The sequence below is a fragment of the Maniola jurtina genome, chromosome Z (assembly GCF_905333055.1).
Source record: "Maniola jurtina chromosome Z, ilManJurt1.1, whole genome shotgun sequence".
NCBI lineage: Eukaryota > Metazoa > Arthropoda > Insecta > Lepidoptera > Nymphalidae > Maniola > Maniola jurtina.
In genome coordinates this window covers 8,566,512-8,580,542 of record NC_060058.1, presented here as the reverse complement: position 1 = coordinate 8,580,542, position 14,031 = coordinate 8,566,512, and the positions used below count along the sequence as shown (strand labels likewise).

General features: G+C 37.9%; 1 protein-coding gene across 1 annotated transcript in view; it reads right to left on the bottom strand.

Annotated features, from left to right (window-relative positions):
• Window positions 1–14,031, bottom strand: part of LOC123880148 (titin homolog) — a 45,528-nt gene that overhangs the window by 25,923 nt on the left and 5,574 nt on the right. The window contains exons 2-9 of the mRNA XM_045928095.1: window positions 6,809–6,923; window positions 6,272–6,445; window positions 4,302–4,482; window positions 3,219–3,343; window positions 2,583–2,761; window positions 2,114–2,275; window positions 1,511–1,653; window positions 457–837 (exon numbers count right to left, since the gene is read on the bottom strand). Of these exons, the coding sequence (XP_045784051.1) occupies window positions 457–837; window positions 1,511–1,653; window positions 2,114–2,275; window positions 2,583–2,761; window positions 3,219–3,343; window positions 4,302–4,482; window positions 6,272–6,445; window positions 6,809–6,923 (1,460 nt within the window). The remainder of the gene's footprint in view (window positions 1–456; window positions 838–1,510; window positions 1,654–2,113; window positions 2,276–2,582; window positions 2,762–3,218; window positions 3,344–4,301; window positions 4,483–6,271; window positions 6,446–6,808; window positions 6,924–14,031) is intronic.

The following is a 14,031-nucleotide window of genomic DNA, read 5'->3' as shown; positions in this document are numbered from 1 at the left end:
CAAGCAGCGATTCAACTTGCATCCTCTTGGCTATCGCCTTAATCTTAGAAACAGGAGGTCTCCTGTTTCTACTAAAGATCTATTAAAGATCAAGAATTACGAGTAAGTGAAATTTCTAAAAAAATTGTTTAGACTTCAACAATAAACTAAAAAAATACTCTATCGATACAGATTATGGGAAAAGCATTTTATATACTTTCTAAAAAGGTAATAATGTTACCGCTTTCTGCGTAGAAAAATAATAATAAATGCGATGATAACGCGGTACTCAAAAGCTGAAATGTTGAATTCAACTTTTTCACCACATGTACCTAGTCATGACGACACTTGAATATTCTGACGGCACATAATTAATCGAAGAGAAAATTCTTCATAGCTAATCATTATATTATAGTCTTTGTAAGATTATTTACATAATATACCCAACTTAGAAAAATATTACAATTTTTTGATTACCTTTAATAGTAAAACGGAATGGTTCATCTATTTTAGCCTCAACACTCTTCAAACCCTGCAGGAATTTAGGGGCTTGATTTTTCGAGAATAATTGCAACTTTTCCTCTTCATTAAGCTGATTTTGAATATCTTCCACTGTTAGTTCTGCAGAGCTGCTAGCTTGTCCCATACAATTTCTTGCTATACAGCAATAAGAACCTAGTGAATTTGTGCCCGTGAGCTGATATACGTCACCAGGTTTTAATTCCTGGCCATCCTTGAACCAGCTTAGTACTGGTGTCGGAAACCCGACAACCTTGCATTCAAACGACACAAGTCCTTCTTCAGTTAAAACAGCTTGAAGATTTTCCATAAATCGTGGCTTGCGGTAATTCTTTGGGACTGAAAAATGAGATTTTGATGTTTTTTAGCTATGTGTTATTTAATACTATGATTTTGGATACGAATGATCGTAAAATATAAATGGCCAAAAGTGTGGCTCCAAATTCAACAGTCGATCGGTGTGAGAATAATTAAAAGTACAATGAAAATATCTAATTTACCATTTGGCAAAGTGTATAGATAGGTACACTAGGGTATTAAAAATATTTAGAAAACATTAAATAAAGTTTTCTCACATACCAATTTATTTTGGTTAGCTAAAAAACTTCTGGAACAGCCCATGCACGTATTCATATTAATTTATCTTACATTTCAATATTATTCCAAATATTTTGCATCACGGGTCGGGTGGCAACACCATCGGGGCACAGCAATATGCATTTAAAAAGAGCCATAATATTTACAAGGCGATTTCAATTCCTTATAATATAAGGCTGGTTTTACAGTGACGCTTACCGTCCGCGCGGGTGGTAAGCGCGTGGATGGTAAGCGCGGTGGCCGAATTGCCGTCAGCGCGGGCCATCCGCGCGACTATGTAACGATCTAAGAGACGCAAAGCTCGTGGCCCGCAACGCTTACCAACCGCGCTGGCGAAAGCGTCACTGTAAAACCACACTAAAGGAGGATGATACGCTAGCTGCTAGTATACTGTGTAACCAAAAAATAATAATACCATCCATAGAGACATAGCAAGTGGTAATGCCAATTCTGCCTCCTGAGCTAGTTGCTACACATTTCCATTCACCCTCGTCGGGCCACTCTGCTGAAGGAACCTCTAGTAAATACCCCCCTACTCCATCTTCTAGAACACGATACCTGAAATAAGATAAAATGTACTAAATATTTACTGTAGGTACAACTTCTTTTCAGGTCAACTTATGAATTTGACAGATCAAAAGCTGTGATAACCTAGTGGTTAGAACGTCCGCCTCCTCATCGTAGGTCGGGAGTTCGATTTCGGGCACGCACCAATAACTTTTCAGTTATGTGAGTTTTAAGCAATTAAATATCGATTGCTTTGACGGTGAAGGAAATCATCATGAGGAAACCTGCATGCCTGAGAGTTCTCCATGTTCTCAAAGGTGTGTGAAGTCTGCCAATTCGCATTTTGCCAGTGTGGCAGACTATGGCCTAAACCCTTCTCATTCTGAGAGGAGACCGTACTCAGTAGTGGGGCGGAAATGAGTTGATCATGATGATCAGGATGACCTAAAGATTGAAAAGTCAAGGTGAATGTGGATAGTTTTACAGCTGACGTTTTTCTAGACTTACTTACTTTTCACTAGGTTCAATTTTCCCTTCTTTATTGTACCAAACAATGCTCCGAGGCCACGGCGGCACTACGATATGGCAGCTGAGTGTCAGAGGCTCACAGATCCTCACGAACTGGTCCTCTAATTCTTTAGTGAAAATCGGAGGTGGTTCGAGTGCAATGCCCCTACAATTATTAAAAATTAATATAAATATTTTATCTCTAGAAATACAGTATAACAAATACGGATGTCAGCACACGAATGCATCAAATTATTCGAGATTATAACCGCAACTTCGTTCTCATGAATTTAGTTTTACAAAGACCCAAGGGTCTTGAATGAAAGAGTTCCCAAGGGAACTCTTTCATTTTTCAGGATAAAATGTAAGCTGTATTCTTTTTCGTCATACTATAATATCATATATATATAATATCTCCGTAACAAATACTTTAGTAAGTATAGACTACATCTTATTAATAGGGATACCCATACCCAGAAGTTGGCCGAGCAGAACTCTCTCTACTGGAGCGTCCGATGACGTGTACTTTTGATGAAGAATACGCTCTGCCCATACAGTTCACGGCTTCACATGTGTATGTCCCGAGTGACGTTGGGTCTTCCGCATTTGCAGTTAAAGCAAAAACGTCACCGGCTTTGATTTCGCGACTATCCTATAAAATAATATTTTACAAGATAAAATAGAAAACTAAAACCCAACTGCGATCGTCTGTCGCTTGGTATATTTTAATGTTGTTGTACATTTATATTCATGAGCTCAGAATTTTCTCCTATTTCATTTGACATTCCGCTCGATACAATAGCAAAAAAAAATTTTTGGACACCTCCACTTTCTTTAATGTAAAATCAATTAGGTCATTTTTTTTCGTTTACAATATAGCCTATGTCACCCAGACATTTACAACGAATCAATTGACACCACATTCATCAAAATCGGGCCAGTAGTTGAGGCACTACGGTGGAACACACAGAATTTGGATACAAATATACATACTCGTAGACTGGTAAAATCATAACCCATCCTTTTGGTTTTGCCGCAATCGGATAAAAATTAACAATTAAAAATTGTATATTTGTACCTAAGCAAATTAATGTTATTGACTTCAATACCTTAAACCAACGCAGTACTGGGGTCGGAACCCCCACCACTTTACACTCGAGCGACACCGTTCCCTGTTCAGTCAATAATGCCCGAAGCTCTTCAACAAACTCTGGACGTTTGTATGCTTTAGGTACTGAAAAATAAGACGGAATCTAAATATATGCATTAAGAGGGGTCTCTTCATCACTCGCTCCATACAAACGTAGTTCCAATTTCTTTTGTATATTAATCAACCAAAGTCCATGAAATTTTGCAGACATATTCTATCTATGCCTGTGGTTTTCCAGATTTCTGTTAAAATATTCGGTTTTAAAGTTACGCGGTCTTAAAAATTCACATACAAATCTTTGAGCCCTTGTAATTTTAAAACTACATATTTTTAGAAAAATCTTAAACACCACAGGCACAGATAGTTTCTAAAATATGTCTGCAAAATTTCATGGACTTTGGTTGCTCAATATTCAAATGGAATTGGAACTACGATTGTATGGAGTAAGTGACGGAGAGAGCCCTGTTAATGCGCCCCGAAAATGTCAAACACTTGGACAATTGGAGACCATAATCGCAGTGTCTTTTCCATTTTGAGAAATGGAAATATATTTTGCGGGCTCATACGTTACAACTACTCGGTACACACGGTCTACACACGTCCTAATTCTACAGGCCCTACAATGAACTTACGGCTATTCTGCTGTTGACGTTGCTAGGTGTAATGTTTACAATGGCATAATTAGCAGGTGTTCCAGTTTTTAACCCCCGACCCAAAAAGAGGGGTGTTATAAGTTTGACGTGTGTATCTGTGTATCTGTATGAGCCATCGTAGCTCCTAAACGAATGAACCGATTTTAATTTAGTTTTTTTTGTTTGGAAGGTGGTTTGATCGGGAGTGTTCTTAGCTATAATCCAAGAAAATCGGTTCAGCCGTTTGAAAGATATCAGCTCTTTTCTAGTTATTACTGTAACCCTTCACTTGTCGGGGGTGTTATAAATTTTTAATTTACACATATTATTTAGCAATCCTCCTTTCATTTCCATCTTTCGCAGTAGGATGACAGAACTAATATGCAACAACGATTAAAAGTAAATCTGACCTAAAACATTTAGATGTGCAGAACAGCTAGCCCTGCCTCCGACATTCTCAGCGGTGCACGTCCATCTTCCGGCGTCATCCACGCTCACGGCAGATATATCTGCGCACCAGAAGTTACCGTCGCGAACCAATGCAATCCGTTCCGCTTCTAACAGCCGACGTTCGTTGCGGTACCAAGTCACCTGTAACACAAGTCGTCAGGGATGAAAAAAATTATATTAAATGTTATCATTTCGATTATTTATTGCTGTCCTTGTGCGTCTTTACAATATCGTGACGGAGAAGATGATCCGTCACAAGGATTTTGAGCCTCAGCATTGTGCATGATGACGCAAGGTTTTTTTTCTTTATAAAGAATATTAGCCATGCTAATCATGACTCATGACTAATACTCCCCTTTCCCCGCCAATTAACCGTAAAGCTTGTGCCAGGAGTAGGTACGACAATAGTGCAACGGGTGGGGTTTGAACCATCGACCTTCCGGAATTCAGTCCGCTCCTCAACCGTTGCACTATCGAGGCTTGGTGAAAGTGGAGTAGGCTTTCTCTTTACCACTATCGGAAAAAGGTAAAAGCTGTTCTGGTCGGAGATGATATACGAACTGCGTTGAACTTCTTCAGAGCTCATTAGAGTCGTCTTAGGATTGCAATTGACTGGGAAAGCATTTGATGATACGACGCTAAGGCGAGAAACAACCATCAACACTTACTTTTTGGGACTTTTACGGGCTTTCAGGCAGCGATTCACGTATAAAAAGAGGGTGTTATTTATTGAGATAGGTACGGTACACACTACACAATATTGTCGTGACTATTCTGGGATGAAACACCTTCGCGCCAAAAACTATTAATTTAACTCCTGTCACAACTCTTGCTCATGTGGAATCTACAAGACGCTATTAATATTTAAATCGATCTATGTATTTTAAGTCACGTAACTATTTTGTAAGTACATATTTTTTCAGCCGTAATGTTGAAAAACTCAGTTTGCTTTGAGATTTAAACTTATTTAATTAATAACAAAGAGAATCACGATTAGGTAGCGGAATATTGTGCCCCAGCATCGTGAATCGTGATGCAATATACTCAAAAGGCAAAACTGCCCCTAAAAGCAGTACAGTAACGCAGACCACATAGAATTTTGCGCGAGCCACTAAAACGACGATTCCTAACCTCGTACTCCTACACAGACTGACAAAAAGACGGACAAGCAGGCGGACAGACGGACGGTCAGCGGAGGCTTAGTAATAGGATCCCGTTTGGGATTCTCTGGATACGGAACCCTAAAAAGAGCTTTTAACTCGATAAAAAATGGCTGCCTCAAAATAGCTGTTCTATTTGGCAATTATTTTAAATACGGATGAAAGTAACGTACGGGTTATATATATGAAAAAATCCGAGTTACTTTCAAGTTCAAAGCGGTTTTACTTCTATTGTTTCATATTTTATTTTATTTACTACTTACCTACTTTTGGTCGCTATTACTTAAAATTAAAAAATTGTAAACACAATAAAAGAAATAAAAATGTGTTTTTGCATACACTAACATAAAATTATACTCTTACAACATTATAGTAGAAAATCAGGAACAGAGGGACGTGAAGGTTTAAAATAGAGAAATTATGTCACTAAGTATATAGGTTTGACGTACGGCGCGACGGCGTACGCATTCCTTAGAATTTCAAGGTCGCATTCAGTTTCAGTTTATTCTCTTCATTCACTAGCTTCTAAGGTCGAGTTGATTTATCAGTTTAGTATGTACTTATCCACGTGAGCATGATTTGCGTAGGCCGACCTACTAAAGTTGTAAAAGCCCAACCACACTAACCTAATCACTATCGCGTTCCGTAGTGTGACGTGTTGAATCTGCTTCCGCAATTACCTGCGTGCTACCGTCCAGTCTGACGTCCTACCATCGCTCATTGCGTCTTTGGGGCTTATCTATATACAGGTAATTACTAATTTCACGTACCCTGCATTCTGTAGAACTGACTATTTCCACAAGGAACCTTGTCCGTGTTCCAACTTTAACGGTCAAGTCTTGGAGTCGCCTAAGAAATGTTGGCGGATCTTCACCAGTTGGCTTTTCATCCGGGGAAACTTCCAGCTGTACCCGGGTCGTATCTTTACCGGCAGCATTGCTAGCCTGTTGACAATCATTGAAATTCATTTTTATAAGTTTGACGTGTGTATCTGTGTATCTGTCTGTAGCATCGTAGCTCCTAAACTAATGAACCGATTTTAATTTAGTTTCTTTTGTTTGAAAGGTGGCTTGATCGAGAGTTTTCTTAGCTATAATCGAAGGTTCAGCCGTTTGAAAGTTATCAGCTCTTTTCTAGTTACTGTAACCTTCACTTGTTATAATTTTTTAATTTACACTTGTTTTTTTATTTGTGTTTATTTTATGACATTGATAGGTTAGTGCTTGATAGCGGTCTCGCCAATGATATATCCCAAAACCAAAGATGGTGAGTTTTACAAATGGGGACCTGATAGTGAAGACACTCACTTGCAGGGTGTACACGCCGCTGTCTCCAGTGCTTACAGTGGAGATGGTGAGGCGGACGCCGCCTGCACCGTGCGTCGACTTGAAGCGATCATCTAATTTTGCTCCCGCACGACTCCTATAAATAATCAACATCAAAGTGCTTACTTAATAAAGTTCTAAATTAATTGATTTAAGACTAGCTAGTCTCATAAAAGGGCTCTGGTTGACAATATCTAGTCTCCTAGAATGTCTAGTATGCTAAAGTACCCAGTGTCCTCTTACGTCCACTCCCACAATATCCACTGTTTCATGGCTTGTTTGTATGCGTGGATTTAGGTTTTAAAATCCGGCATGAAATCTTTTTTCTCAACATAAACGCTATCCTGTGTGTTAAACTTAATCGGTAGTTCTATAAACGGTGGTACAACATAATTAAATAACTTTAAACCGGAGCCCGGAACGGTCATACGCTATTTTTACCCTGAAAAAGCAAACAGTTCCCGCACGGTATTTTCAAAATCTTGATTCACAAGGACGACATAAGACATCGCCTCTTCATATTATATTTGGGACAAAGATTGCTAGCTTGTATCCCGAAGATGGACACTGACTTCTTTTTATTTTAGAAAATCAAAGAGTTCCCATGGAATTTTCAAAATCTTAATCAATCAAATCATATGTTTGAACCAATGATTGAACTTAGGTATAGACATAATCTAGTTCATATCTAGTTACATTTAAAAAACTTTTTCTTTAAATTTAAATTACGACACAAGTTATAGGTATAGGTACCACATATTTCGCTACAGTCTAAATATATAATTCGCAATATACATATTTGTAGTAAATATAATTAGGTAAATACAATATAATTAGATTTATAGTAAATTCAATTAGCATATACAATTTAAAAAAAAATATTTTAAATGTACAAATAGCAGGCATGCTGCCACCCATGAAATTTTTCAGCACCAAAGAGACCAGAGGAGTGGAATATTTACAATATAGGTATAATTAAGGCACCTCCCCAATAAGATATACATATAAGCGTCCTAACACACAGATGCAGACAAAAGGCTTAAGTAGCTGAACCAACACATATTAAGTTACGATCCACCTTGTTTTGCATAACCTGTTATGTTACATTAATCCCCTTGAACCAAATAAAGGCAGGTATATACGGCAGGCAATAATGAAAAAGTGTTTACAAAGGGCCAGTGACCCGCCAGAGCTGGCGTGCCAGCGACGCGACTGTCGTCAGTCAAATGTCCATTTTAACCGACTTCAAAAAAAGGAGGAGGTTCTCAATTCATCGAAATCTTTTTTTTTTAATGTATGTTCCCCGATTACTCAAAGACGTCTGGACAAATTTGTTTTTTTTTTTTGTTTGAAAGGGTATACTTTGCAGGTGGTCGCATATAAATTTGGTGAAGATTTAATGTCTTCGGAGATGAAGAACAGAACTCCTCAATGGATAAGGTTATAATAAATATATGTTTTTATCCCAATGGGCCGGCATGGATTGGTTCCCTATATCTATATGCCATCCCATACAGGTACCCTTGGTCCCATGAACCCATCACCAGCGTTATGCGTGATCGTTACCAAAGTTATGACCTCCTAATCAACTGGTTTCAAGTGAAAGCAAACCAGTCATAATGACAGTATCAAAGATGTACCGATCTATTTCATTATAACAGCAATATGTAAAAAAAACCGGTCAAGTGCAAGTCAGACTCGCGCACTAAGAGTTAACTCGGATATTTTTTCCAACATTTTGCACGATAAATCAAAAACTATTATACATAAAAATAAATAAAAATCTGTTTTAGAATGTACAGGTAAAGTCCTTTCATAAGATACCCCACTTGGTATAGTTATCTTACTTTGAAAATTGAAACATATTTTAATTTTTTTAAAATCATGTAACCACAAATTCACAGTTTTCAGATTTATTCCTGTAATTGTCCTATAAGACCTACCTACCTGCCAAATTTCATGATTCTAGGTCAACGGGAAGTACCCTATATGTTTTCTTATATTATTATATGCATACTCGTAACACCGAATTGCGCAGAACTGTGGTAGAGCCCTCGGTCGAATGCAACAGGTCATGTAGTACAGTGATTACATAGTGCAATACGTTTTTTTATTCTGATAGAAGTTAGCCCTTGACTTTAATCTCACCTGGTGGTAAGTGATGATGCAGTCTAAGACGGAAGCGGCTAACCTGGGACGAGTATGGACGTTTTTTTAACCCATACCCTTTCGGTTTCTATACGGCATCATACCGGAACGCTAAACCCTCCCTCTAGACCAAACCAGAAATTTAGAAATTATAAAATTCTAAACCGCTGCCGGGAATCGAACCCGGGACCTCTCACGAATAAGAGCACAGCGCTTACAACTGTGCCAGGGAGGACGTCAAAAACGTCACGTAGATACAGATCACCGGGAATCTGCTGCTACTTTATATAACAGCTCTGTTCCAGGTATTACCTACAGGCGCAGGCGAAATAGGGCGGATCGATGATTGCAACCCTAGGTGCAGCTATTTATAATGTCGTATCACTCGTATCTGCCGCGCAGGCCCGTTGTATAGAGACAATAAAGCTCACCTAGAAATAATGTTTTCATAACTTGTATACACATAGAGTCTGCTGTCTGCTTAACGAAAGCTAATGGTTATTTTTTTGCGTTTTTAAAAACTTGCAAAATACGGAAAATATCACTTGTTGATGTTATAATCGCCAAGTTTTGAAACTAGATTTATTTAATAACTAGCCGATGCCCGCGACTTCGCCCGCGTGGATTTAGGTTTTTTGAAATCCCGTGGGAACTCTTTGATTTTCCGGAATAAAAAGTAGCCTATGTGCTAATCCAGGATATTATCTATCTCCATTCTAAATTTTAGCCAAATCCGTCCAGTAGTTTTTGCGTGAAGGAGTAACAAACATACACACACACACACACACACACACACACACACACACACACACATACAAACTTTCACCTTTATAATATTAGTGTGATATAGTATGTATTTTATCTAGTAACTAAATATGTACTACTAATTTGTACAAAATAGAGACAGAAAGGGACAGATTAGTTGTTTGCTTGTAATTGGTAAACTCTGAAACTACTGAACCTTTTAATATTTTTTCACCATTCATTACATCCTATAAATTACATATGTACCGCGAACGAAGTTATGGGCAAAAGCTAAATAATCCTTTGCACACAAAAGAAGCCAGCCCTTCTATCACCAGATGAGGTTATAAGACTCCATGGTTGGGACCATGATCTCCACGGCAAACGGAAGAAAAATGTAAGTAGTTCTCGATAAGTGAGGCGGTAAACGGTTTCCACCATTTCTGCTGCGGTCAACGTTCCTTGTGTCATATCAAGGCCCATCCCCTTTCCCAGGGAACCAGTATCAATCCATCAGGTCTCTTGCCATCATCTCGACTAATCCCTGCCTGCTCAATAAGCGCAGGAACATCTATGGTGGCAATAGCCCTTTTGATCGTATCGCCGAAATAGCCTACCCAGAGCTCCTTTTATTTGAAACTTTCAATATGTACTTATATTAAAAGAATAAATACGTTTATTTGTAGAAATAAGTACACAGATATACGCGACCTAAGTTTTATTTTGCCTCCAAATCTCACTCAGCTTTCACTAGAAATACTCAACCTCGTTTAACTTGAAAGTATCAGTCGATTCATCTTTTTGGCGGTTGAGAAGTTATCTGCGTCTTCAGGCGAGTGATTCGTCCGGATATTTTGCCAAGCGCATGCAAGGCGAGGGATCACAAATGTACCTATCCACACTATCCATCCACACTCATGACCAGCGGGCATAGAGATGCGTGCGCTAAATATTGCAGAATATCCTTTGGGTTCGAAACCCAACAAAAGGCTTATAGGCACGTGAGATCGAAATTGCGATGCAGTATATTTACTCTTATCTCGAGCAGAATTCTGTAGAGCGTTAGTTTTCTCTGGACAAAGTGATGGCTAAAATTGAAAGTGACTACTATTTCCTGGAGATAAAAAAAACATAAAAAAACCACGCCACTCACTCTACCACATGGTGGTGTGGAAATGAGTTATTTGGCCAAAACGTGTGTTGGAGTGGGCTTTGTGGCGCTCGTTCGCTAAAACTATTGAATCTACAAAAAATGTGACTACACAAATTGTAGAAAATTGTTTCTAGTTTAGTTGTTAGCCATTTTTACCCTAAAATTAGTCTGAAAGAAGTTATCGTCAAAATTTCCAAAACTCCCGAAAAACTTTCCATCTAAAACTACCAAATGACTGGACTAATAACTAAGTTATAGATCTAAGCTGCTTTTAACCCCGACCCAAGAAGAGGGGTGTTATAAGTTTGACGTGTGTATCTGTGTATCTGTCTGTGGCATTGTAGCTCCTAAACTAGTGAACTGATTTTAATTTAGTTCTTTTTGTTTGAAAGGTGGCTTGATCGAGTGTTCTTAGCTAAAATCCAAGAAAATCGGTTCAGCCGTTTGAAAGTTATTATCAGCTCTTCTCTAGTTACAGTAACCTTTACTTGTCGGGGGTGTTATGAATTTTTTATTTACACTTGTTGCGACAAAATATTATAGGTTCATGCTTTCGATGTGTTTCCTATTTAAAACAATTTAATCATAACATCAACTAAACATTGTAGTTTTCTAGCCTGTACTGCATCACATGGGCAGCGACCGGCTATTAATTAAGTATACAGCCTCACATTAACTTGAAATGCATCTTCCAACTAAAATGCCCACGCTTACTAATATACATGAATCTACCAGTTGAAGGGTCTGTATGCAACGGTTCCGGTATAGCGACCTAGATACCAAAATGATCTGTTTGTACTGCTACAATAATAGCTGTAAGGAGAAAAATGTCGGCTTTAATGAAAAAGGGGTCAAAGCGATAAAACTGGCAGCTAAGATTATGCACACACAATGTGCTTCGAGATTACCGAAATTCGTTTACAATACAGTCGACTAGAAGACCCGCCCCAGCTTCAGTCGGGTGTAATTTTAGAGTATCCTTTCTCAATTGCTTTTATAATAGGTATGGTTCCGAAAGAATTTTATATTTGTTGTAGGTAATCTTTGTGGAAAACCTATTTAGTAATCAAGGCTATTATACAATTGATGAATTCGTCAAAGATAGAGTTGCGTGGAAGATACTGGCTAGCTTTCAGTTGCCCACAAGATGGTTAGTGTACTGATAATGTTACTACTTTTTATAATTTGAAAAGAGCATCCGCTGAGTTTTATGCTGGCTCTTCTCAGTAGAATCTGCGTTGCGAACCAGCTGGTAGAGTCACAAGTTAGTCTTTTATTCCAATTGGGTACTATTGTATACTTTCTGATTGTCAAACAATAATGAAGTGGTGATAATAAAAGCTACGAGGGTTCCAAACGCGCCCAAGTCTGAGAAGAGCTTACAACAAAGCCGGATATTCTTTTTTTTTGTCACCACTTTACAAAATTACTTATAAGTACTTATTAGAACTATGAAAGCTATTTGGCAACTCATTCCCAAGCTTTCTTACGATTTAAATAATCCCTTTCATTGTAATAGTTTAAGTTTTATGTAAACTTTGAAATTGTTGAGAAACATCTCCATATGTCTATCATATATTTCCAATATACCTACGAGCTTCGGTATATCAATGAGCCTTCGACTCGGCGGCGTACCAAATAGGTGATCGATCCGTCCGTCCGAAATCAGAATATATAAAGACAAATCCTGCCAGCTGGTAACCTTACTCTCGAGGATTTGCTTTGTCTGGTAAAGCTGCAGTCTTGTAGTATCACGCTGTATCTATAAAGAGTTGCACTTTTGCCTCGATGCTTTGAATATTAATGCACTCACTAAATTTACTAGCTTATACTCGCGACTTCGTCCGCGTGGACTACACAAATTTCTAACCTCTATTTTACTCCCCTTACGGATTGAATTTTCAAAAATCCTTTGTTAACGGATGTCTACGTCATAATAGCTATCTGCTTGCCAACTTTCAGACCGATCCGTCCAGTGGTTTGAGCTAGATCAGTCAATCAGGCTGCTTTTCGTATTATATATATAACAAGCGCAAATTAAAAATTTATAACACTCCCGAAAAGTGAAGGTACAGTAACTAGAGAAGAGCTGATAATTTAATTTTCAAACGGCTGAACCGATTTTCTTGGATTATAGCTAAGAACACTCTCGATCAAGCCACCTTTCAAACAAAAAAAATACATTAAAATCGCTTCATTAGTTTAGGAGCTACGATGCCACAGACAGATACACAGATACACATGTCAAATTATAACACCCCTCTTTTTGGGTCGGGGGTTAAAAAACCTGTACCATAACCAAGGTAACCTAGTAGCTTACTACTTGAGTCATTCGATAGGTAGTTTTAATAATTAGGTTGAAGATAAATATCTACAATCAAAATATTATTAGGACCTAATGTACCTAAATACAGTAGGTAAATAACACGAACGTACTTAAGTAGTTATAGGGAGGATTATAGAATAACAAATGATTAACCGCCAACAGTCGCGGTGTCGAATGAAACGATTTATAAATAAATAAAATCAATACAGCCCGTCTGTGAAAAGAGTCGACATTGGGAACGACGAGATCTTTTTATAGCTACCAAAATCTTTTAACTATTCACTGTTAATAGCCAGTGTACTAAAAGACACTAATAGTCGTAAAAGACATTTTCTCAAAACACACTTTTTTAATCCCCGACTAAAAAAGTGGGGTGTTATAAGTTTGACGTGTGTATTTGTGTATCTGTCTGTGGCATCGACAGTGTTCTTAGCTATAATCTAAGAAAGTCGGTTCAGCCGTTTGAAAGTTATCAGCTCTTTTCTAGTCACTGTAACCTTCATTTGTCGGGGGTGTTATAGATTTTTAATTAAACACTTATTATTTCAACGATCTATATATTATTTGAAATTAGGGGACTACTACGTTAAAAAAAGAATTGCCTAGCTAGAGCGTCGCTTGGAATTAAATTTATTCTTGCATGAACAACTGTTCATTTGTTAAACATTTTGATAATTCTCGTATTTTTGTTAAATTTTACCTAAATTTTTGCAACCAATTGTTAAAAAAAATGGAAACCTCTCCATTTGGAAATTTGGATGAATTATACGTAGTAGTGTGTATGCGTCGCGAACCTTTTAACAAATTGGGAGCAATTTTGTATGCAATGTACCG